Source organism: Antrostomus carolinensis, unplaced genomic scaffold (genome assembly GCF_000700745.2).
Source record: "Antrostomus carolinensis isolate BGI_N321 unplaced genomic scaffold, ASM70074v2 scaffold2377, whole genome shotgun sequence".
Taxonomy (NCBI): Eukaryota; Metazoa; Chordata; class Aves; order Caprimulgiformes; family Caprimulgidae; genus Antrostomus; species Antrostomus carolinensis.
The window spans coordinates 79320-105815 of record NW_010326433.1 but is presented as its reverse complement, the minus strand read 5'-3'; the positions used below and the strand labels follow the sequence as shown (position 1 = coordinate 105815).

The 26496-nt window shown below is 38.3% G+C and overlaps 1 protein-coding gene across 1 annotated transcript in view; it reads right to left on the bottom strand.

The window, feature by feature from the left end:
* LOC104527753 (talin-2) overlaps nucleotides 1-26496 on the bottom strand; it is a 105460-nt gene that overhangs the window by 497 nt on the left and 78467 nt on the right. Inside the window, exons 48-55 of the mRNA XM_010171559.2 lie at nucleotides 25407-25592; nucleotides 19879-19986; nucleotides 15954-16059; nucleotides 12741-12865; nucleotides 5789-5914; nucleotides 4352-4414; nucleotides 4075-4257; nucleotides 617-742 (exon numbers count right to left, since the gene is read on the bottom strand). Of these exons, the coding sequence (XP_010169861.1) occupies nucleotides 617-742; nucleotides 4075-4257; nucleotides 4352-4414; nucleotides 5789-5914; nucleotides 12741-12865; nucleotides 15954-16059; nucleotides 19879-19986; nucleotides 25407-25592 (1023 nt within the window). The remainder of the gene's footprint in view (nucleotides 1-616; nucleotides 743-4074; nucleotides 4258-4351; nucleotides 4415-5788; nucleotides 5915-12740; nucleotides 12866-15953; nucleotides 16060-19878; nucleotides 19987-25406; nucleotides 25593-26496) is intronic.

Sequence of the window (26496 nt, the reverse complement as noted above, 5' to 3'; positions counted from 1 at the left end):
TGCTGGTATCCACAGTATTTTCCTGCGTCTCAAAATGCCAAAGGAAAATTTACAATACTACAGACGTGCCGAAATGATAAATTTCAATATCTTCTAAGTAATGACCACAGTATATGGTGTTCCTCATTAGTAACAGTGAATCCAGAAGTTGGTACAACCTCAAAGCCTTGGAATCTATTTTTAAATACCGTTATTTTTTTCCCATATTTATTATGGTCACAGTAACAAAATGTCATCAGTTCTTATCTCTCACTCCATTTCTTTGATTGTATATGTACAAAAATAGTGTTCCATTAAGATTTGGGAATCTTTAAAGTATGTAAGAGAAGTCTGAAAAGAACCATAAACTTAATCAGAACAAAAATAAAAGATAATGGACAATGGTAACTGCTATTATGGTAAATGGTCAATGAAGAAGTGTAGATATCTGACAGCGCATCACTTTGCTGTTACGTCACTGGTTACCTAACAGTGAGGCATCGAGATTCACAGATTCATATCACAGGTTTCTGCATTCATTTGTCTAGCCTGCAATGCAGCAGATGGACATTGTAACACTATGCTACATTTCTGACATAGTTTTTCTCTGCTTTAGTTCTTGGGTGATTGCACCAACCTGAGCAATGCCACCAACAAACTTTGTTTTGACCACAACATCGTCATCCTCCGCTTTCCCAAATGCTGCTTTTTGGGCCGCCCTGACAAGATTGTCTGATGCTCGCTTCACAGCATTTCCTGCAGCCTTTGAAAACGACAAAAGGAATTTAGCTATAACAAAAATACATAACTAACACGGATTCATCTGAGTATCAAAACTAAAACATCTTTGCTTGACTACACGGGAAAGGTGTGTTTTGTTTTGTTTTTTTTTCCCAGTGAAAAGCAAATTAATCTTTCAAAATCAATGGCACAGAGAGGAACACAATTCCTTTATTTAAGAAGCTGGAAGTTGGGAAAGTCACAATTTTTTTTGCCTGCAGTTTGAAATAAAGCAGTGGATGAAATCACAAGTTATTTTATGCACATTAATTAGGGGGTTTTTTTGGAGGAAGAAGAACAGAAAGTGAAAGCTAGCATATAAAGAAACATTTTAAGGCAATTAAGTTTTTAAAGTAATAGACTTTCATCAGGGCAAATTAGTTGCTTACACAGTTATGATTATCTGATATTTAAACTTTTATTTACTTAAACATTCTCATATTTCTAAAGAAAAACACTCAAACATTTATAATAACATCCTTTGTTGTCTAAACTAAGTAGTGTCAGCAATTGTGCATCAAAAAGGAAAAGGTCACTAAGCTACCTGCATTCTAACATTGACAAATATATGTCTTTGCTACACCATTGGCAGTAGAGATTCCACACTGCATGCTCAGTAATGACCGTGTCCATGGGCACTGGCTTTATGGATACAGAGGAGGATACCAGAAGAGTGGCCTTGGAATCTCCTACTGTGATCCCCATGGAGATGAGTGGAAGAGTCCTTGTCACAAACAAAATACAAACCTCTCCTATTAAAGCTAAAAGATGGAGCTCGCACCTTTTTTTGTAGCACTGAGGTCTTGAAGACCAGTGACTAGTAAATACCCTGTGCAAACAGTTGACAGTAGTATAGGCCTCAGCATTGTAAAGTCTGGCATTGAATTTGCTCTAGTGTACTAAGAGCTGGTAAGGTGGTGGAAACCTGGCTCTAGAAGAAGAACGATCCATGGTTTAATGGGTACTGCACTGCGCATGGAGATGTAAATGAGATTTCATATACCATTATCAGTCCTTTAGATTTGTGAATCCTAGATAAATCTTATGTCTGATATTTTGTATTTTAAATTGTTTGATATATCAGAATTTGACCTATGCCTCCTTCTTGGCTGTCACTGGAATACTCCTCCTTTCCACCTCTTTACCTATTCATCAATGTCAGGACAGAGGTAGGAAAAAAACTTTCAGGCTGATACGGACTTAGTGCTAAGAGGGCTCATGGGTCACTCATTCTGAGGGACTGATGAGGGGACCTAGCTATATGTTTTCTACTCGATTGTACATATAAATACTAAAAGGCGGGCCCCCAAATGTATTTCAAGTGCTTTAGCAAAAAAACCCCAACTTTAGAGAATGGGACAGAGCACCATTCAAAAGACACTGCCACCCCCTGAACAAGGGGAACACCTAGATCACCTGTTAGCAATGGTTAACCATGGGTCTTCAATGCACAGTGGAATGCTATGGAAAGACATCTTCCTTAATTGTGAAGAATTTAGTGGAGATACCAGAATCAACATATCACTCCTGCAGTAACATAGCCTGGTCAAAGTGACATGAATTTATCACTACTCAAACTGACTTCTGTAATGCTGCACAGCATTGTGTTGTACCAGGTACTCTGAAGAGCAGCTGAGTACTTCAGGAAGAGCAGGATAAAATAGTTAAATCTTGCTATAGCCCCTGCTCTGGGAAGGTGCCTATCCTGTAAATGAAATTTGAGACCTGAGTGCTACAGGAGTAGATTTGCATGTCATTAAGCTATTCATACTGTGTGGATTTAAACCAGCAGAAGCAGATAGGTATAGCTATCCTAGCTGCCCACAAAGTGTTAATTAGGCTCTAAAAGTTTACATGAGGTCAAGGAGGACTGGATAAATTAGGAGGAGAAAACCACTGAGGGTTACTAAACATACAGAATCTGCATCTGGCTTGGGAAGTTCCTGAGCTTAAAATGCTTGTAATCTAAGGAAAAAGTAGAGGATATTATCATGCATGCTTACCCTGCTCTTACTTGCTTCTCTAAGTATTTCGTAGTGGCCACTGCTGAAATCAGGATGTGGATTTGGCTTAATGAACTTTTGGTCTGATCCAGTAAGACTGTTCTTGTATTAAACCCTCAACCCTAGTATATCAGCAAATCAGTCAACACCACTAATAAGCGATATGAATGCTTTCACCATGTGCAGAAAAAGGGTAGATACTTGCAGTGTTGTGACAGGCAGCGAGAGAGAACAGGAATAGAGTTCTCTGTCTCCTGGTTCCCAACATCCCCAGGTGTTGTGTGCTGAGAACACTCGCTTCCACACAGGCTGCTGGCCAAGACAGCCTGTTCTCACATGCTGGAGAGGTACCAGCACTAGGAGGGGAAGCCACATGGACCTGCTCTGAACCTGGTCCCCATCTCCCCCCAAGTCCTATTCCATATTTCCAGCTTTATCTCCCATTCAACTTAACTCTCTTCCCACCAGAAATGACCCAAGGACAAATTATTTGAAATTTGCTCTGCTCAGTCTGGAGCTCATCCAAAGAGAATTGAAACATGTCCATTTGTTTCATTAAGTTTTGGAACAGACTCTGTAACAGTACAAGTTAGCATTCATGGGAAATGCAGTTCAAATGTCTTCTCCCAAAACTTGCAGTTGTTTGTTGGGTAGGAAAGAGAAAACATACACTCTAACTCCTGAACCTAACCTACTGATTAAAGCTATGTGAAAACATTTGTGCTGGGGGCAAAGCCAGCTGAAAAGCCTCAGTAGTTTTGTCAAATCCACCAGTAAAAATATTTGGTTGACATCAGCTCACTGGTTTTGCTATGATAAAGGACATTATTTCCAAGTGGAAACTGCTTTTACTTTCATTATTCATTTTGGGACTAATATGAAGCATGGTAAAGTGTCAGAGTTCAATTTCAATCCGTGCTCCGGCTTGTTTCCTTTTCGCATTCCCTTCCAACTTTTCACATTTGATGTCTGTTTGATAATATTTGCCTACAAGGACTGAGTACCCTGAATTTCCTGGCAGAGGTAAGAAAACAGAGTCTCTAGTTCCTGCTTCTATTGTTTGTTCTTCATTTTAAATTCCTTCAGACCCATCTTTGCATTTCTCTATTTAAGAGTGGGTTGCATTACAGTCAGAACTATCTCCCAGTTACTGACACCTGAAAGTGCCCCAGAATCCCACAAGGAAAAAAAACTGAAAAGAATTCTGAAAATTCAAGAAACTACTCCTAAAATTTGGGGTTTGTTCACACAGCGCTAGAAGAGTTTCTACATAGCACTACTATGGGTTTTCAGTAATTAGGAACTCAAGTACCTGTAGCCTCCTCATGGCTTCGGAGTCATGATCAGCCTTCACTTTGCAAGCCACAAGCAACTGTGCTGTAGAAGCTGCCACTTGTTTGGCAGATGAGATGAGCTTCTCCTCACTAGCGTGGCCCTGTACTGAGGCATTAGCTGCTTCACAGAGATTGCTGGTTGCAGCTGCCACCATTCGGGCCTAGGAGACAGGAGAAAACAGTCACTGTGTATTCTCACAGGATATTATTTCTTCAGAGAAGGTGCTAGTTTCCTGAAGATAAGTAGTTACTCACAGCAGAAATAAGTCCCTGAGACCACTGTCCATCATCAGCTGCATTTGCAGGGATTGCTCCAACCTGAAAAAACAGTTCAGAGATGGCTTACAATGAAACAGAAAATACAATTGCTTTGTCTCAGATTCAGACAAACAGTAATCAATGAAAAAAGGAAACACCTGTGACTGTGCCCAGTACATAGAGGAGCAGAAAATCTTTATTATTTCAGAAGTATCTTAATGGCTTTATTTATTCGTGAGAAGTATCATAATGAGGGGACATGCCACAGACAATTCTGAAGTTTGATGTTTTGTTAAATTTTGATTTTTGTTGGGATTAATTTCATCCCTTAAAGACCACAGTATTACTTACAGATCCTCCAAGCAGGCAAGAAACTCTTAGTAAAAGCCATTTGCTGAGAAATTTCCCGATCTTTCAGCAAGTTTCTTTAGAAGAGTGACAGATAAAGCAAATGGCTAAATTCAGTAAAGCAGGCTGAACAGATCTGCTAATATGGCACTACATTTGACAAGTGTGCTTCTGTTAGAACAGCAAGCCACAGCTTTCCTCAAACAGACAGATTAAAGTGGTTTGAGGAATTATCTGAATTTGAATGGAATAGGATGCAAGTGCTGTTAGCCTCAATCTGAAAGACACAAACAGAAATGCATCTGTGGGAGCAAAGAAGCCAAAACTATGTGAGGGATATTCAGGGCTGCTACCAAGATAGATATATATTCTGTATTACTCTGCATAACTTTACAGTGGTGGTGGTGGTGAGGAAAGTAAAGCAAGCTGTAGGTGAAAAGACCTGTTCTTTTTAGTTTCATTATCACATAAAAGCAGACTGCACAATAATCTTAGCAAAGCAGGTAAGTCAAAATTCTCAAGTTTTGGACTGTCACCACAGCCAGATTTCAATGTGTATTAATAATATTTTGGTTTATGCATTACTGATAAGTTCCATAGCTACAGCTTACAGTGGGTCTTTTCAAACAGTTACATCACATCACTATTGTTCTGAAACAAGTGCTCTGTGTTCCTGCTGGAACTAAAAGAACAAGCTCCCCAGGAATCACAGCTGAAGTAAACCGTACAGCATTCCTGTGACAGGATCCATGACGGTCTGCTCAGAATAAAGAATTAGATGAAACTGGAGACCATAACTACACAACAACGATCCTATAACAAATTGTTCTAAAGAATCTGAAGAGCCAAACATTTGATTATACCTGTGAGGTATAATTGTGTTTTTTTTTTTTTTTTGTTTCATTTTTTAAACAGAACCAGGCTGGGGCCATGTATTTTGATAAGCAATGAAGAGATTTACATTATCATTTATCATCAGTCATTCCCAAACTCATTTCCTACTGTTTTAACAGAGAACAGTTAAGAAACTACATTCAGTTTTGATGCTTCCCTCCCCTACTGTTGCTGCTTATCCTGTTTACCCACCTTTCCCTGTGCCACCAGTTCTCTCTGGGCTGCTGAAGCTGACTTCACAAGGGCACTGGTAGCAGCTGCAATGGATTTAGCTGCCTCCAAGATCTGTTCTTCAAAATCCAGAGTCTCATCTGCTTGCTATAACCAAGAAAGAACAATGTCACACATTATTCACCTGAAAGCAGTTGTATTTTCAAGATTCAGGACATATAAAAAGTGAGAGAAGATGGAACATATCCATAAATTCAGTAAGACCTACAACATCATTTTCTGCAAAGGAGTTTCATGGGGACTAAAGCTGGGAGTCAACATAAGCGAATTTAAATATTAGGTTGCCCTTGTGGCTGCTGACATGTGAAACTGACTATCACACTAGATACTAAAAGAATTGCCTTCAGCTTTCTAATACATTACCTCCACAAGGGCTACTCAAAACTACATTCAGGAAAGTACAGGTGTGAAAAGAAATTCTTTTTTTTCCATATCAAGATTATATTTGTAGTGCTATAATGCTGGCTTCCAGGATTGCTAAACTTGGGAGAGCATTTTCTAAATACTTGAAGACTTAAAGCATTAAAAAAAGAGCAGGGATAAATGTATGTTGTCTAATTAACCTGTACTAAGAAATTTAATGTAGATAACAAGCAAATGCATAGATTTAACAGCTTTGGTAAGAGCTGCCATTTCACAGAGAGCAGCATTGTGAAGCAGTCCATTTTAGTCATCTTGGCAATATAAAGTTCCAAAGGTCTGTCTGGAACACTTCAGTCATCCCAACATGTCTTTCAACAAGCATGTGCAAATAGAGAGATCAGCTGTTCCTAATGAGGCATCTTGCTATTTATAATGCAAATCTGTTGTTCCATAAAACAACAATTTCCCTGACTTTCTAATCATTTAAAAAAAACCATTGAAAACGTTTATCTGCTTAAGTACACTTACTAGCTTCCGAACAGTTAACGAAAGTGGTAGAGATATTTTAAACAGAACCAGGCCTGGGCCATGTATTCTGATTGGTTTTTATACAAAACAAATGAACAGAATATATTGTGGTTGTGATCAAATCACAAGTCTATCAGTATCCAATGCAGTTTGACCAGCAGGGCTAGTGGATACTATACCAGAACAGAGCACCTTGTGAGAGATGAGGCTTCTGAAATACAAGTTTCTTCCAACTTAGGCAACCACAACATTCTTGTGTCAAGTAACTAACTTTAGGAATACCAGCTAAGTGGGCTTTGAGTCAGAAAACTGGGTACTTCATTTGCCAGGCTAAACACATCCATCTAAATTTTAGTTCTCCTGTTACTACAATCTGATTAAATAGTAGTCAATTATAAAATAGTAAAACATAATTACGAGTAACTACAAGTCATTACAAAATGGCACATCAAGCAGTGCTCAGTCCTACAGCACCTCACGTAACTGCCACATAACTAAAACACAGTCCAGGAGATGAAACTGTAGCATCCACTGACACCAGAAAAACTGAAGGATGTGAAAATAAAAACTGATGTGCACATGAAGCTGTTCGGCACTTTAAAGCTTTTCTTATCCTTTAAGAAAAGCAACCTAATTCAAGGAAAACTATTGGTCTTGCCTTGCCATTAGGCTAATTCCATCAACCGAAGCATATGTCTTTGTAATAAGAGTGTAAGAAATTGCTTTGTAAAGTGAGCAAGTGATGTTCCACGTGAATTTTTGGCAATGCTTGCAATGTAACATCATGACCATTATTATATCTAAGTGGTAACCACATTGGTCCTCCATTTATGCAACAGGCCTTAAGTCTTATTTGTAAAACTCTTACTCCAATCACAGCATCACACAACCAAAATGACTAAATGGAATTCAGCATAGTTGCCATCAGATTTCTTATCATTATTAAAATAGATGCATTGTTGACTTTAGTTTGACTAAAGACTTAAACAGAAATATCAACGAAAGTACCACTGGATGATAGTCAATTTAACAGAACAATACTGCACTTTTACTTTTAACAGGCTATTACTGCACTTTTCCTTTTGTTCAAGGCTCGCTGTTATCGAGAGTTTTTAAATTTTCATTTCCAAGATAACAAAATATATCATGTGTATTATTCTTTATACACCAGCATCATCAGCAATTCAAGCTTAAGCAAGTGAGCATTTCAGTATCTGCTTATTAATTACAAAGGAGGCGCCATTCTTTCAATAAAGTTTAATAAAATGCCCATGGCCATACTGCGATCCATTAGGCATCTGTGTATGTGCTTAGATGGTATTCAATTTGTGAGTACTATCAGCCACCAAAAAGAAGCTGAAGAGAAGTAGCTGTTGGAGCTCAGTTCAGTGTAGTGAGTGGACTAAAGATTCCATGAGCGCTACGCAAAAATGACTGTTTTCAATGGCTGGATTAACTTCCACCTTGGAGCAGCAGGGAAAGCTCAGGAGGAAAACAGCTAAACCTCAGTATCTCATCACAGAACAGATTTTATTTTTTCTCCCCCGCATACCAAATGAATTTCTTTACAAATATATTGAAATCTAGGGGGTGGGGAGAAGAAACCACACCCCAAGTTTCTCAAACTTCCAAATCCTATATTTCCCGTCATCTCACAACTTCTTTTATTTCTGGAAAAAAAGAAAAAAAGTTTTCGATTGACAGTTGATCCCTCTGTGGAGAATGTATTTCTGAAGCAGCCTTTTGCAGCATTCAAACTGTGGAACTTATGCTGAGTTTTCAGCTTTTCTAACAAATCCTCATTTTCTAGTCTTTCCCTGCAGTTTTCCCTTCAGCATTCTCAGGTATGACATCTAAAGGCTGGATGCTCATGTTTGAAATGGGGAAGTAGGCACAATGCTTAGTTAGTGCTGTGAGTATGTTTATCTGCCTGCATTCTCCAAAGAGCATTCTTTAGGAATAAGGACATGTAGCTGTCCAAGACTGAACACAGCCAAACACCCAACAAAAGTAATTCTTCTACTCATTTCCATTATTAAAGAGGGTATCCTGAACTGTCTTAAGTTCACAGTCATCAACAGTACCCTCACAACATGTGTCAGTTCACAGCCTTCATGAACAGAATCAGGAGCAATGATGTGATAAATGGCAGAAAATTTCACCTTGTAAGATCCCAGTTATTTGAGAGGGCTACTTGGGTTTCTTTAGAAAAACAGATCTATGAGACAAGTGATTAGCTTCTCCTTCCTCAAGTAGCCTCCATGAAGACCAGCATCTCTTTTTCCACAAGCTTAAACTAAGAAGCTGTTAATGACTATGTGCAGGTATAAATGGATTGGAAAATGAAGTCATCAGAACAGACAAGCCAAAATTATTAGGCTAGCAACAAAGTCTGCAGCATGAAATATCCTGAAAATATTGACTGCACCATTAAAAAAAAAAAAGTAATTTGGGATGTTTTTGTACTGTATTTTAAGCAGTGTTCTATAGAATCTCTGTTATTAGGGGTAGCATAAATAAAGTCGGGGTTAATAGGAGAACAAATGAGACCCCAGTCTCATTGCTAAGCAGCAGAAAAAAATTACAAAAGATAAACCATTTTATTTTGAAGCAGCTCTCATCTTCTATTTCATAAAGAAAAAACTGCACTGAGCCATTGAAAACACAATAACCATTTCCGCGAAAGTCAGTTCTTGGCACAGCTGCTGCTTACTCTCATAAAAGGCGCTACACAACTTAAAAGCCCCTCCAAGTGCAACTCTACTGATAAAGGAGCCCTTCATGTATATATTTTAAATTGGATTACAATAGAAGTGTGCAGGAACTCTTCTAAACCTGCTTGTGAGTGAATGTACTCCTTCATATTGCCTTCTACTATGTTAAAACCCCCGGAGACAGGGCAGGACACTGTAGGAATATGTTTGATATATAGTTGGATTAAATAACAACCTAATATATCAAACATATCACACAGAGTCCTGCAGAAAAAGGCATCCAGGTTTGATTCATCTTGGGGAAAAAAAAGGACAAACTGCTGAAATCTAACAGCAGGGAACTCTTACTGACTACTAAAGACAGTTGTGTTTGAAGGCATAAGCCTGCATAGAAGCATGAAGAGCATACCAACAGAATAGGGTAGGTACAGCAATGCTCTCTGCAGTTGTATCTCATCTGCCGCACCTTTTCCCTTTGAAGTGTTCTTTTTCCAGTATTAGTGAAGCACGTAGTTTTTATTAGACAATATGTTTTTTCTTCTTAAAAAAATTACTAATTTTGGGGGGCTGTTATTTTACGGCCAGTGGCTTATTTGCAAAACAGGAAGAATATGTGGCTGCATTGCAAGACACTTGACTCTCCAAAAAGAGAAATCGGAAAAAAAAAGAATCCACACTCAGGAAAAATGTAATTGTATTTAAAGGAAATATGACAGTCAAAACTTGCTTAATAAAAAATAAAGATCTCATTGCCTCAGAGATCGTTCCCCACCCTGAACACTGCAATGCGAATACTGAACAGGTTTTGTGTTATGGGGAGGAGTAACAACACCTACTTAGGAGAGTTCTCAAAGTGCTTGCAAGATATAAGCTCAGAAGAGACACAGATATTAAGAGGGTATCAGTGGGGCAGTGGACTAGCAACTAAGCATTTTAGGAGCACATTCACCAGCAGCCAAATGACCAGGATTTAAAGCAAACAGAATATGCACCATACAATAAAACATGGGCAGCAGTTAGCAGGTCTGTGTCTTATTAGAGATTGTTCTCTGGGATAAGATGATTCCTGGTAGTGGAAAATGAAGACGTCTCAGGCTATTGGTCTCAGTTTAAGACATCAAGGGGGTATGATAGGTGTAAAAATATGAAGACAAAACAAGGAAAAGAAGAATTATAAAAATCCAAAAGTATTTAAAACCCCAAAGATAGTGGGACAAATGAGAAAAAAACCCTACCTTCAACTACTGATATTTCTCCTTGGAGGTAACAGACAAACTGGAACACACAAAGATGGAAATTTCAAGCCTAAATCAAATGACTTCCACTCCTTGCCCCAGTAACAAAAGCTTACCCAGGAATAAGAGAATCAGCCACCAATTAATAGTGATGAAGGTAATGGATTTCCTGCAGGCAGATTATTCTAAAATAAGCAACTAAGGACTTCTCTGCAAGTTCACTTGATGATGATTACTGTTAACTAAAGCAGATATTGGTCTAGCTGGACCAGCAGTCTGTTCCAATGCAGAAGACAGCTACTATTCCTGCATTTCATAGACTAAGCATAAGAAAAATCAATTGTAGCAAATCCCTTACCTAGTCTAGGCATTCACACACAATTCACACTATGTATGTTGTTAAAGACGAGCATCAGAAAGAGCCTGTTCAAAGCAGGAAATCCTACTCTGGGGAGGATACAAGCTACAAGTCTTCAGCAGAAAAAGTGGTATTGGAGCCACTCTGTGATCTTCCTAGTACCTTTGATGTGTAGTACAATCCATATTGTGAAAGGGATTAAACATCTGAAAAAGGATGTAAAGGCTGTTTAAATCCCAGATTAAACGAACAGTTGCAAATGAATTTTAGTTTCAGAAGATGACAAATAAACAGACCAATAAATCACAGGCAGACTGGATACTCAAATTAACATGTTAAATGTCGAGCAGGTGTGAGATCTGTATTCACTGGGAAATTACAATGACCCTGGAGTGGCTTAGATGTTGGAAGGAAACTGTTCCATGGTTACTAGGCAACACACATATGCTATTGTGCAGTGATTGAATAGAAAAGGTGATGGAGGACTCTTCCTCTCCTCAGACTCAGCCTGTGTCCTCTGCTCTGTAGAATCTCATTATAAAGGACCATTTTTCTTTATAAACAAAATGGATGTACTTGTTAAAAAATGCAGGACAAAGAGCATTTCTTTTTCATAAACTAATTTATTCCCAGCGCTAAGCAGGGGGGGGTGGGAAGTCCTCAAAGAGTGAAGCTACCAGGAACTATTTCATCTGATGTTCCTGAATGACAAAATGCCACCCTGCACTGAAAACAATCATCCAACACTGCATGTTCTTGAGGCCCTGCTCTTTAGAAAGGCTTCTCATTAGCTTTACTTAGAAAACAGTTTTGCACCTACAAAGCAGCATAACCAGGGAAATAGATCCATAGTCCTTTCCTGAAGTCAATTACACAGCTAAAGCATGATTTTCATTTTAAAGAGATGCAATGCTAGGCAACATGGTAATTTCTTCTAAAACCTGCCTGTTATTCCACACTAGGCAAAAGGTAGCAGTTCTCTGTCATCCAGTCTTGTGAGCTATCCATACAACCATAAGTAACAGCAGTTTCATATATTCCCTCTGTATCATGCGTGAAAATAGTTGGCTTAATTTTATATAATATATTCAGAGACACGTTTGAAATGACCTGGCAACATGCAACACTACTTGCTTTCATAATGAACTGTAATTTATTTTCCTTCAATAACATTAAATAGAAATGATCATACCACATATCTGATTTGATACTGAAGCAGCTACTCTTCTAGCAGGCATAAAATGCTATGTTTTTAATCTTAGAAAATCCTGAAGGTCTTTTGCATTCTGCTGAATCCCTTCTGTGTTGCTGCTGCTTTCTCCTGCTATACTACACACATTCAAATGAGAACAAAGAGTCTTCAAATGAAAGCAAGTGACAATGACTTTTCACATCAGTGAAATGTGTTTGGAAACAGAAAAGTAAATAATCAACAATAACGATACTGTAACTCTTAAAAGCATTTCTAGCATTTGGCTTTTCTTCCTTTGCTTGCTCATGGAGGGTGCTTGACTCACTCCCTGAAACGCATCTTTTTACTCTCTTCCTTCAGGGGTATGTCCCATCCAGTGCAGTGTCTAGTGGCACTGGGACTGATGCAAGGTTTGGTTGTTTATACCATTATGAGGACAGTAACAAAGTATATACTAATATATGGGCTATATGCATCTTCTGCTTTATTAACTGCAAAGAAACAAATGGGGATGGACACTCACCTTTGGCTTGGCTCTTGGTTTCAGCTGCTCTAACTTCTTTGCTGCAGCCTCAATTGATGCTGCAGCTCCTAGTAGCTCTGTCTCTGCAATGACTGTTGGGTCTTCTGGATCCACCCACTCTGTCCCTGAAATTAATGGAGATGAAGACAATAACTTCAGTGCCACTGTGAGCTGCCATTCAAACAGGGTGATTTACAATCATGCTTCAAGTGTCAAATACGAAATGCACATCATAGAAAGCTGATTTTAGTACAATAATGGCATAAAACCTCTGTAGTTTATGCCACTGAGAGCAAAAGGAAGTTAAGAGTGAAAAAAAGTATTTAGCAGGCTTATTCTCTTATGGAAGTAACTTAATTAAGAACTATGTAAGCAAAGTAGCTTCAGAAAGGGATGCTGTCCATACTAGGAACAAAACTAGCTGTCACCCAACTTTAGTTTATCAGAGCTCTTACTAAGATGGTTTCTAACTTGACCAAAGTGTAAGGTACATTGAGAAGTCTGACGGAATGGTACAGAGGACATGTTATAGACAACAGATAATCATCCATAGCACACTTTTCAGAGTCTCTTTTTTGGCAGTGTTTAGAGATGAAGCTAGTATTAGATGAAGCATGCTTTTGGCAATGTGTTTCTAACAGCAATGTAGAGAAGGCCAGAGCAGTTTCTGTAACATATCCAAAGGTCAACTTTTTGTTGTTGTTGAGTTTTTGGCACTTCTCTTGGCTCAAAGAAATTTTGTAGGTCCACAAAATGGATACTTGGCTGGAAGTGATCTCAGATTTTTGGAAGTTCTCAGTGAATTATTATTTTCAACTTCATAACATTCTTCTCTGGATGACAAGATTAAGAAATTATCTATGTTCTGAATTGAGAGAAGCAGTGAAACAGCAAAAAGGAAAATCAGATGGAGAGAGAAAATGAAACCAGAAAGAAAAATTCTAAGTTCATAACTACTAAGGGCAAGGGGAAGAAGTGGAATCACAGATGGAAACAGAAAAGGGTGAGAAGCAGTGTACACCAGGCAAAGGAAGACTAAGCTAGAAAGAGAAAAACCAATCTACCAAAAATCTCCTAAGGCCTTGTTAAAATTATTGAAACTAGATCAGAAAGTTTAGGTGAACCTGATATTAAAATATTAACTGAAACATTAATCGTTATTAAGGAAGAGCAACTGGGGAGAAGGGTACTGGCACTTTGCATCAGGAATAGTGTAACTCATGTCTGATTCATCAACAGCAAAGGAAATAAACTTGAATGCTTATGGATCAACATTGCATCATCCAAAGAATGAGGCAGTTTCTGCTATGGATGCCTAAAACACAGGAGAACGCAACATGACTGGATCCTTTTTTATGATGTGCTGGGAGAAAGCTCAAGCACATGGTACTGCAATCCTAGTGAGCTATGTTTCATGCTGCTCATCCCTATATAGTACGTATATATGTATTTTCTATCAAATACCAAACCATTACCAAAGACAGTTTCTCAGCTCAAATGGTGTAGAAGATGAAGGAATTCTATATTAAGCCCTAATATTGGCAGATAAGCAGGGAAAAAAAATGTTTTTTGATACAAGCAGCATGCATAAAACCAAACTTGCAAAATGTAGTAGTTCCTTTTCAAAAATAAGCATTTTACAAATGTGAAAACATTTACATGCTAAATTGCTTAGGAGACAGAATTTTATCTATAAATGAAAATTAGGAATGAAAATTGTGATGGTTAAAAGACATTTACTTTCCACCAAAAAAAGCTACTAAAGTGATTAAAAAAAAAAAATCCCTACAGGATTATAAAAAGATTTTTTAAAAGCATTTAGGGAATAGAAAAATTCTGATATTGGCTTAGCTGTTAGCAAATGAAAACTGAAATTTCAAAACAAATGAAAGAGTGCAGAAAAGGCTGAAGAATTCAATAAATTTACCTGAACAGAGGAAAAGCATAATGTAGCTTACTGTTATATGAAACAGAGTAGCTATATTAAGACATAGAGGGGTGGAAAAAAAACCCAACCAAAACCATAAGAAAATAATAAAGGAGTCCCATATATAAAAAGTGTTTAGTCAGGATTATTTTCCAAGGAATGTGTACTGATAAAATCAGGAAATAACTGAGAAAAACCTGCAGTGTACATTACACAGAATATCAGAATAATAAGTGTAGTGTTCTCTGGCCTTGCTTAGGAAAGAATGATTGAACAAATATTAATTTACTAGAAGCCTGGGGGTGGAGGGGGCAGAATAAAAAAAAGTTATTACAATGCTTTATTCAAAATATTTTACTGTAGCATTCTATTACCTGTGAGATCAGAATGCTCTTTCTGACGGCTGTGAAGATTTCTTTACACTAAAGTTCCCTGTAAATCTGGTAGTAGATATGCTTCAGCAGTAGTAGTTTAACACCACCGTTAATACGTATTAATCTCAGTTAAAATGTAGCATGCTAGAACTGCTGTTCTAAGAGTTCCCATGTATCACTGGATACAAATTTTACTAAGGAAGTCAATATCTGAGAAAAATCTCACTTATAAGAACAGTGAAATTCTGCTAAGCAATGGAATTTATTGCTTATTTGAGTGCTGAATTTATATTTGTCCACAATTTGTTCTACTCTAAGAGTTCAGGACGTCATCCACACCACAATTTTCTATAGTCTTACTGTTTCATTAACATACTTTGTCAGGATAGGATCCAGACAGAAGACTGTAAGCACTATAGAAATAAAACTGATACAATTGCTAGAGGCTGAGTATTAATTCAATAAGATGATGGTATCCACTTCTATTTGAAGTTGGAAAGCTATCACTGCAAAGCAAAGGACTTATTTTGACTGAACAAACATAAGCGTAAGGAAAGGAACCAGCCATCCAATTACAGCCACCAGTTGAAGAGGAGTGACACTGTTTTCTGCTGCTGTGGCTCTTGAATACTCTGCTTGATGATTCCATCTTCAAAGGCCACATGATTTACAGATGACTTATGACCGATCATATGAAGTGAAAGAGGGTCCAATAGACATGTTCACCAACACTGTGAACAAGTGAATACCAGCAGAGAAATTAAAAGAATGGAAGTAGGTGGTACCAAGACACCTAGAACATACTAAAAGGGGCTTTTTTAGTTTGTGGTTTTGTTTTAAACAACAGAAATGACAGACCACCATCTGTGGAGTAAAAAGCATACCATACTGGTAGCCAGCTGCCCAACTCACCTTTCATTGCTTCTGCTGATTGGATGAGCTCTGTAACAGCACCAGCAACCCGCTTGGAGAAAGAGGCTAACTGATGCTTTAGTTCTGGAGTTGGTTTTTGAAGGATCTAGAGAAAAAGATAAAATGTATAATATTTTATTATTATCCATTTATATATAATATATAATAAATATATTATTTATTTAAAAAACCTAATAATGCATATTAGTACAGATTCCAAAGAATGCTGGCACATTCCCAAGGCACACTAACGAAAGATTATTTTGTACAGCAATTGGCTGAGAGAAAACATGAGTCCAGTGAGAGAAATACAATTGCCAATGAATCACTAGGAGCAAAGACAACAGGTGATGCATACTAGGAAAGTGACACTGCCTTGCATTTCTACAGGAACTGACAATATTGGCTGGAAGTTCTCAGTACTAAAACTAGGACAGAATTCTCCCAAACAGGCGCATGTGTGAGTATGTGGGAGGAATATGCAGCTTTAGCACTCCATTCTCAGTCATTATGGTTGCGCCAGGCTTAGTCTTTCTAAACTGCTGGAGAGGAGCTGATTTTCTAGTATTAACAGACTGATTGGTCACTATTTCTAAGAAACAGAATTACAGAGTTCTGCAAGCTAGCGCTAGCTGCCTGTTCTGGAAAAAAACAGCAATGGTGAACACAATGGAAATGCCAATCCTGCGCACGACCCTTAAGTAGAAGGGAAAGAAAGATACCTCTGAACTGAGTTTGCATTAAGTATTAAACTATGTTTCTTCAACTGGAAAATAGTCAGACACTCAGACAGTGAAGCTGACTTCTTCCCCTAAACAGGAACAACTTTTGCATTTTTAATTACCATATTGAAAGAAGAAAAAAGATTAAGTTCTGGAAATCCACGTATACTCAAAAACCACTTATGAGAGGAGACTGACAGATATATAGAGAGATTTAAGAGTGAAACAAGAGGTTGAGTCTTGAAAGTCACATTAAAGTGTGCATTTTCTTAATGTTTTCAAAAACTCCCCCGCAAAGTAGCTCAGAAAACTAGGTGCCCATTGAAAATACATTTTATCTTTTTATAAGTGTGTTTCCTATTTTGCAGTCAAAGGCCTAACCCCTTACTTTGACAGAATAAAATAAACTAAATTGTTTTCTTAACTTTGCCTGGTGAGAACTCTGGCACACAAGGAATTCTGTCTCTGCAACTGCCATGTCAGTGCATGAGTGGACTGGTCTCCTGCTCCTAAGGATGATCTTTAGCCAGCTAGTTTCCACAGTAAACAGAAGTATATGGATTCTCAATAGCTATAGAATCCGCAATGGTAACAAAACATAACAACATAGCTATAACCAAGGATTTTACACTGCATGATCCCTGAGTATGGCAGAAATTGAGCACTGAGCATCTCGTGTTACCTTCCCACACAAGCAAAAATGTCCAAATATACACAAAAGTGGCCAGGGCTATAGCAAAGAATGACATTTTCTGCTCCAGCAACTGTGAGGCTAGTGCTACCTATGAGAGCGATGGAAATGTTGTAACTGAACAAATAGGTGCAGATGTTTAAACTAGATGGTTTACAAATGGCATTGTTTTAAATCCAATTTAGAACTCCTAGCAGATTCTCATTCCCTGCAGAGTCACGTACAGGTATGGCATGAGAACAACAACAAAAGCTTCAGACTTCTCAACTCAGCATGCATCAACACTGACTGAGATGCAGCACATGAATATGTAGGAGGGCAGGTCAGTCTTTAACCTTGCTAAGAATACAATTTACAAGTTGTTTTATATGAATTTGTGCATGTCCAACAGCTTTAATTAGTGTGTTCCTGTGCCCTACCCCTAGATAGGTGATTAGAGGAATATTCCTTTGAGCAATCAAGTCAGTTTTGTGCTACTTGTCCAAGGCAACCTCTGTGCAAGTCAATACACTGGCTTAAGAAATTGTAGACACTACATCTGACAACTCTTGCACCTATAAAGTATCATCTTCAAAGAAATACAGCTACTGAATAGTACTCTTTGGCATTCTTGTGTTGAGACACCCATGCAATCATCCCTAGCCTAACTACCAAGGGCATGAATGAATTTACTAACAATTTTATCACAAGGTGCCACGTATACTAATTACAGATTTCTAACCTGAGATGATCTGCATTTCTAGAGGCTATAAATTAAATGAGACTGTAGACCTGAACTACCAGAGTAACAGGGATCAGGGAGTAACAGGACTGTCTGATGTTGAAACCATCTTGCTATCGTTTTCTTTTATCTGAGCAAAGGAAATCTGAGTTAGAATGTTAAGTTAGCAAGATTGTGTATGCCAGAACAGCTCAGGTAACCACAGAACAAGCAAACAAATCACTTGGATTACATCTCGACTGTGTCTCTGCCACAAATCCCAAGAGTTAAAACTCAGGAGAAACAGGGTAAAAAAGGTCCTACAGTAAAAAGTGTAATTTACTTGGTTTGATGCTCCTCCAAAAGCAATGTTTTTTTCATCTAGTTTCTAGATCATATTCACATTTATGGAGCAGAGCGTAGATGTATTATGTGTGTAGTGACTAGTTGTAGACAGACTACGGCAAAAAGTGAGTTACCATTCCATACATGTTTTTTTTTTTTCCATACAGGCATTATGCTCTTCAATTGTGGTTGTAATCTGGGTCAGAGTCAGTTTTCTAAGGAAGCAAACATTGGAGGAGGAGGAATTTTCTCATGGCTTTAGAGCCCTGAAAGTAAACGAGCTCAAGGTAAGAAAGGCCTGTTCTGCTTTATGGGAGGAACAGGCCTTTCTTACCTTAAGCCTCTTAAGCAGAGAGAAAAAAATAAAATGAGCAAAAATTGACTCAAGTCTTTGGTCTGTTCTGACAAATTTTAAACAAGTATTATAACTGAGTTCGAAAGATCAAATCTGAAAAATTCCCCAAAGTATTTCTAAACTAAAAATGGATCACACATCTAATGCTAAACTACTTACTGTTATGAAGCTCTAGGAATTACATTAACAAGTTCAATCTTTCTTGAACTATTTTCCCTGCTAGTGCCAAGCCTAACTGTGATTTTACTTCTATGTTAAATATATTTCAACAAGTTGATATAAATTATCAGACATGCTGTATTCTGAGTAGTAAAGCTGATTTGGATTTGCTAATCTGCAGTTAGTGGCTGCAAATATCAGTTTCAGAGACTTTAATTAGTCACTTAAAAGAAATCCCTGGGGGTCCATGAAGCTGACTGCTGATTTAAGTCATCTCCAGAAACTTCAATATCTCACAAGCGTTAGTTCAAACACATATTATTGCTTCCTAAAAATGTGATAGCAGCAGCATAACAGCATATTACATGATAATTATGTATGGTCAAGAAAAGCTGACTGACAGTAGGATTTGCGAGTTTAGATTTGAGTGGAGAAGTTTTATGCAGAGCTTTGGGAGTGTCATGTCTGGCATAAGTGGGAGAGCATTTTGTGAGGCAGTACTGGCTTGGAGTTCTGGGATGACATTGAGTAGGTGCCTCATTTTCCTGGAATCAGGACTGCAAAAGGCATGTAAAAATACTTTCATAAAGATTACATAACCTCTTTGGTCTGAGGGACAGGAGTGTGCCTAATGTCCAATGCCTATAGTGGGCTTAAAAGAATACTGAAGTGTCTTATTTTAATTTATTTGTCAGCAATCATTTTTAGGTCAGGACCCGTACTGCCTCCAGATCTGATCCAGAATTCAGTCCCATTTAAGTACTTCCAGTCTTCCTTCTGTCTCGTAGTTTGAGCTGAAGTAGTTAAAAAGCTGCTTTTCCTGAATAACGAAACTGTTCATAATTTTGTGACAAACTGATAAAAATGTGTCACTAGCAGCCACTATAGAAAGAGGTCAGAGAGATTATTCTCCTTTGAAGGGATCTACTATGTGCATGCAGACAAGATCTTACCAGGAGAACATGCTCCAGGAGTTCCAAGTATCCCAGGGTACATTCTGTTCCAAAGCGTAGGGCTCTCTCTCGAACTTCTTCACTCACATCTGGGTGATATGATGCTTGCTGAGGAGGCAAAATAACACTATTACCCCAAAATTGCTCTCACAACAGGAGATCAACACAGAGGAGAGAGGGGAAAGAGAAGGGAAGAGATTTTTCATAATGTGCAAATGACATTTGAGCTTGAGGGCTAGCTGTTTCTGTTGTAAAGGTGTAAGCAAATGGCATTCAAAGAGCAGCAGAGCTCCATTTGTGAGAATGGCATTGGGAACACTTCTCCTTTTATCAGCACATCCTCATGTCTGGATGTGCCATCTGCAGTCTTTCTTAGTGTCCTTCCCTAGGTATTGTCAGCCGTTGTACTACTTCTTTTCTGTAGTTGAGAACAGACAGAGAAACCCTTGAAGAACCATCTGAAAATACAGAAGGATTTATCATTTCTTCTAATGAAAGTGTATCACTTGGAAAACATCTTGGGGCTGGTATGGGGGCTCTTGGGTTGCGCATATACTGTTCTACAGTGCAAAGGTTATGCTATTGTGGCTCTTTCTTTTTTACTAATAGCAACAAAAATAAAAATTGTAAGTGTACTTTTGCCACCCACAAATGGCCATTTACATCTTACAGGTTAGAAATATGCTAAAATTAGGGTTTTTTTTATTGTAAGCCTGTAGAGCCTGTCATTGAGGAATGAAAGCAGAAATGGCCATCTGGTTTAGAGGCCAAAGCACTGGGCTGGCCCCAGAAGACTTTGGGCCAATCAGAGGTCAACCATCAGCCCAGTGTGTGGTTCAAATGTGGGTGTCTCACTTTTCCTTCCCTATCCCGCAAGATAAAGATTATAGTTTGTTCCTTACAAGAAAGCTTTGCCAACAGCAGAGGAAAAGAGCTATGGAAGTGCTAGGATTCTACATGAGAGAGACAAAAACCAAACCAACCAACCAACCCATCCAGCCACACAAAAAAAACATTATCTGCTTTTTGTTATCTGGTAGCACATTGTAAGTAAGAGCTCATTAATGGCTTTATCTTGACATAGGGATTTAACACAGCAATAGGCAGTGCTGGAACCCTCTGTTTAAATACAGAGAAGCAGCAGAGCCAGTTCTTTGACTTAAGGATTTCCACCAAGTGTAATGTCTGACATTAGCCTAATTCAACGATTTTATTTTTAATGAAAAGTGAAAACTGCAGCCTCTTCAAGCCTCGTATTTTCTAAAAGAAAGTTTTAGGGAACTTTTTTATTGAACAGAGTGCTAATTGTTGACATGTGACGCTTCCTAGACATCTTAAAAAATAGCATTTCCTCTTACAGAACAGCTCCTGCCACCCCTGAAGCCTCATATCTTCCACTGGAACGGGGGGATTATCTCCCTGCCCACTTACTCCGGGCCCTTCCTGCAACCCTCAACATACCCAGCAAGCACTGCTGCCAGCTGGGCCTGGAGCTGGTCTGTAGGCTCCCTCTGCCGGGAAATCCAAGATCAGCAGAGCACGAAAATGGCTCTCATTTACCACCTTCATCTTTTCGTCAACAAATAATCTAAAGGGAAAGGAGATGGGAGGAAACAGGATAGGATTTTCCTGATCTTCACCATACTTCAAACCAGCTCCACAAACCCCCAAAATCCAGAACAGCTTATTTAGCTTTTTCAAATTGGGCAGAAGGATCCCCCAGTGTTTCATATGAATACACTGTAAGCATCCTAATATGCCTCTTCTGCACTTAAGTATTATTGTTACACAAGCAATTAGAGTAAACATCTGTAGAGCAGAAATATAAACTTCCTTTTATGCTTTGCATACATAGCCAAGACTGATATAAGAATATTTTGGGAGCATATTTAAGAGTCAATGAGTCTTAAACCAAACCATATACTTCAAAGCAGACTAAAGAGGTGATAAAGTCATTTTAGGAAGACCTTTTTGTAACCCAGAAACATCCCAACAGAAATCTCACTACACTGGTTAGGACTCACAACGGAAATGTTTACTTTTCCAGACTTGCACAGAAAGCCTGTCGAAGCATCTCAAACCAAATCATGTGTCCAAAGAAACAGAATACTCATTTATTTCCTCATACCGAGGCTTCTCTCCACTATCAGCCCTCATTTTCTCTTCATGTGCTTTCAGAACAGGAAGGCAGCAAGCACTACTTGACTCTAGTACTCCAACTTCTAGCCCTTCAGCACTGTTGAATAACTTATGGAGGTAAAATGTACTGAGATAGTAAAAAAATCAGTGCTGTTTGAAGGAATCCGGAGAATTCACGTAGTCCAACTTCTTGCTTAAAGCCGGGTCAACATTAAATTCAGACCAGATCACTTAGGTCTTTCAAAACCCCCAAAGATGGAGATCCCATAACCTCTTTAGGCCCCTGTCCCAGTGCTTAAATTATTCACACAGTAGAATAACTGTCCGTTCGTACATTTCAATTTTTGACCACTGCGTTTTGTTCCCCTGCCATGCACCTCAATAGCCTGATGCTGTCTCCTCCCAGCAATCTCCTGACAGGTTTTAAAGGGCTGCTGTGAGATCTCCCCAAAGCCATCTCTTCTCCAGGCTGAACAGGCAGTTCTTCAGCACCTCCTCACAGGACATGTGCTCCAGCCCCAACTGTCTGGTGGGCTCTGCTGAGCTTGTTCCAGTTTAATCAGTGCCTTTCTTCTTTTGGGGAGCTCAAAACTGGACACAGTGTTCTAGACATAGTCTAATGAGTCCTGAGAAAAGGTGAATAATCATTTCTCCTCAATCTACTGGCTATGTAAAGATCTAAATCATTACTCACTTCAATTATCTTCTATGCTTTTGACAAACCTTTCATACTTGTTTCTTTTCCAACAGCAATCATTAAAAATAGGTTACTTACTGCATAGTCATTATTTTATACAAATAGGTAATAAAACCAGAAATTGTTATTATCTTAGGGCCTGCCATAACCTCAGGAAATGTAATTAGAGTGTTTCCACTGACTTTAATGAGAATTGTCTTGTTCATTATATCCTGCAGTAATCAACCTCATTGTCTTTTGAAATGGCATCTACTTATAAGCGTAGAATTAGTAATGAGCACTGTAAATTCATATATAGCAGAACAAGCACAAGCATATATATATAACTGCTAAGAAGTCAAATCCCTTATAGTACTTGCCTTAGGCAGCTGGCAATGAAATGGAACTAAATTCCTGACACCCAGGAAGTCTGAGCTATGTTCTATACAATTATACCATAGATCATATACACGCACTTTTGTCCTAGCCAAAAGTACATAAAAATCTGATTATTTGTCAGTGCTTATCAGACAGACTAGCCCAATCACACTGGAAACCCCTCCAGTATTTGTCAAATATCACAGAAACCAAGTTGCACTGCATTGCACAGCTTTTACGGCTTAGTGAGGCTAAGACTGCTCGTTCCTATTCCTAAAATTCAAGGGATGTTGCTTATCATGGAAACGCCTTGTACAGTAATCCATTTGTAGAAATTATTGGCATAAGATTTCTAAGTCTCTGAGCAAAATTTGTAGAACCAGGATTTTCTAAATAAAGTCTGGTACAAAGTGTTTATTTAAAAGCTTTGTTAAATGACATGGCTATTTTTTTGTACTTTTTAGGTAGTGCATAAAATTAGTATACCTGAAGAGTTTTATTCCTATTTACCCAATAACCACTCTTGATTTTAGGAAAGATCTTAATCCCTTACCTTTATGGGTGTAAACTACACTATAGCAAGTTTGCTATTATATTTGAATGTTCCTTACTAATTTAGATTACTGGAGCCTAATGCACAGAGGAGTCAATTGTCTGAGAAAGACTCCTTGTCAGCGTATCATTACAGGTAAGTAAAATGATTTCCATTTTCCTTCTGTAGATTGCTTTCTTTGTGAAGGTAATTCCTTAGGAGATCACGAATGCTTTTCCAGCATCCCAGATCTCCATTGTTCAGTTTGCAGGAAGTTTCATCCTGTTGGCTGCTAGTAATGCATGAACTCGGAAACAATTAAATTAACTGGAAGCAAATGTAAACATAAAAAGAAAAATGTTCATAATCAAATGTTCAGAATTACATATGGAGCTGTATATTGTGTATGTGAGTGTGTTTATGACAGTTTTGGAAACAGAGGGTTCTGTTGCTGAGAATTTGTTGCCTGTTTGGAGAAATCGAAACAAAAATGTGTCTATGCTAGCCACTAGCCACTTCCAAATGACAAAGGATGTTTAGTGCACCTCAGCATCTGAATTCATGCCTGAATCCATTTGTCAGAATGTTGCACAACTATAAATTGTTCTTAGCCTCCCTTAAAAATTTCAAATAATTGGATTGTGCCTAAGACACTTTAGGCTACGGTAGTTCTCAGGTAAGTAGCACAGTTGTTTATTTTCCCATGCAAATTAGAGCTGCTGTGTTTTGTTGACCTTCTCAGTTTATGAAGTGGAGAGGACAGTCAAAATTTGAAGGATGCAAAGTGGTCAGGAACTGTGAGACACTAAAAACCCTGTCAGAAAACTAAGTAAAAATAAAAAGTTTAATGCAATGGTTTTGTATAAATCCATTTCTAAGTTATATTAGAATGTGCACTTTTGTAGGAGGATCATTTTTAAAAACAGAATTAACCCTTCCAACTAGGCAGTTTTAGACTAAAAATTAATCTGGGACTGAAGTAGGCAGGTAGGATTTGAACAAATATTGAAAGTCAGAGAACTCACAGAGAACACCATTATTTTACTGTCATCTTCCATACATGTAAATGCAAAAGTAAATAAAAATAATTTAAAGGCAAAGGCACTTTTGTGTTACTACTGAAGACCAAAAGGAATTAGGTCTTTGTAATCCCTTTTTTTAAATTTATACCCTTTTTTTTTTTTTTTTTAATCACCAGAACAAACCCAAATGGCTTAATAGCCATTTATATGACACATACTTTCCCCTCAGTTTTGCAGGACAGTTTTTGGAAGTTGTCTAGCTGAAGCAAATTTAGAAAACAAGGTACCATTATTTGTACGGCAAAAGCAAAACACATTTTGGAAGAGCACAGCAGAAACTGAGCAAACTGGCAGGTTTGGTTAGGGGTGAAAGGATTACTAAAAAAAAAGACCTGAGTGATTCCCTTCACCATTCCTTTCACTGTTCCTAGAAATATTTAAATCATATTTGTGATCGTTGGATTATCTGAATATTCTACTACTTGCACAGATTGTTTGTCTTCCATTTTAATAGGAGACTGAAAACTAGGAAATTTCAGGTCAACTGCAACTTCTTATTTTCAGAAAAAGAAAACAGTCAATACTAGTGCTGCTTCCTTTTTTGTGCGTAGCACAGAAAACTCTTTTGGAGAGGAACGTTTCCTTAAAATTATTATAACCATTAATTTTCTCATCTGAAAAGTAGAGCATTAATACAAAGAAAAGTGAACAGAAGCTGTAATATTCAAGGGATTTAGAGAGACAAAAAAAATAAGTCTTAAGCAAAGAAGTGAATCTTTACCTTACAAGCTGTTAGCATGTCAGCTACTGCTTTGCGGCTCAGATTTGCTGTAGCGATCACATCCTCCTGTCTGCATGAGTTCCCAGCTGCAACAGCTTTGGCAGTTGCCATGGTGATTCCTTTCGTCATCCGGATTGATTCTTCAGGTGATGATGTCTTTTCTGGAACCTCGCTTGACTGAAACACCTAAAAGTGAAAGCAGAAGGAAAGCCTGATACCATTCAAGTCAAAGCAGGACAACCATGAAAGAGACAGCAACTGGAAGCAGCCTTCAAACAGCAGGAAATTAGAAACGTATTGAGAATACTTGAATATCATTCTTGCTTGTCATGAGCCTGGTCCTGATAAGCCTGCTTACCTACAGACAGCAGATAGAAACAATAAGCTGAAGGAAGCATACAAAAAAAGGTTAACCCATTCATCTCATCTGCCATTTAACTACCTGGGTGACAGTTTAATACAGAGAGCTGTTCAGAGTCTTATTGGATCAAAAGAATTACTATTCCTTTAACGATACGATTTTTTCATCCTGACTGCTGCACAGGCTGGTCTATTCACATGAGGAGACCCTCCCCCTGCAAAGCCCTTCTTGATAGCACAGTGCAGGACAGACTGAGAACGTCACTAAAATATTCAAATGTCTCTTAAAGTGGAGGTGGAGTGTTGTCTCTTACACTATAGTCTCCCTTAGAAACTTAAAGATATAATTCTGCAGGGTGAATTGTGTGAAAATAGCTCAAATTATCTGACAGTACACACTACTCTCATGAATACTGGAATACATGAACTGTGGTGAGATGTAGGTAGTAAGATCTGGGTAACCTTACTTTTATCTCATATTTCCTTTTCCCAAGCTTTAGTCTGTATTTGCTTGCCATACGTCTACTGTGCAGGGGCAATTTGGAGTGCACAATTAATCAGGAGAGGTTTCTTGACTACACACAGTGCAACCTAAGCAGGCCAGATGTTACAGACTGCAAATCACACAGAATCACACAGAATGTTGGGGATTGGAAGTGACCTCGAAAGATCATCTAGTCCAATCCCCCTGCCGGAGCAGGAACCTAAACGAAATTACACAGGAAGGCGT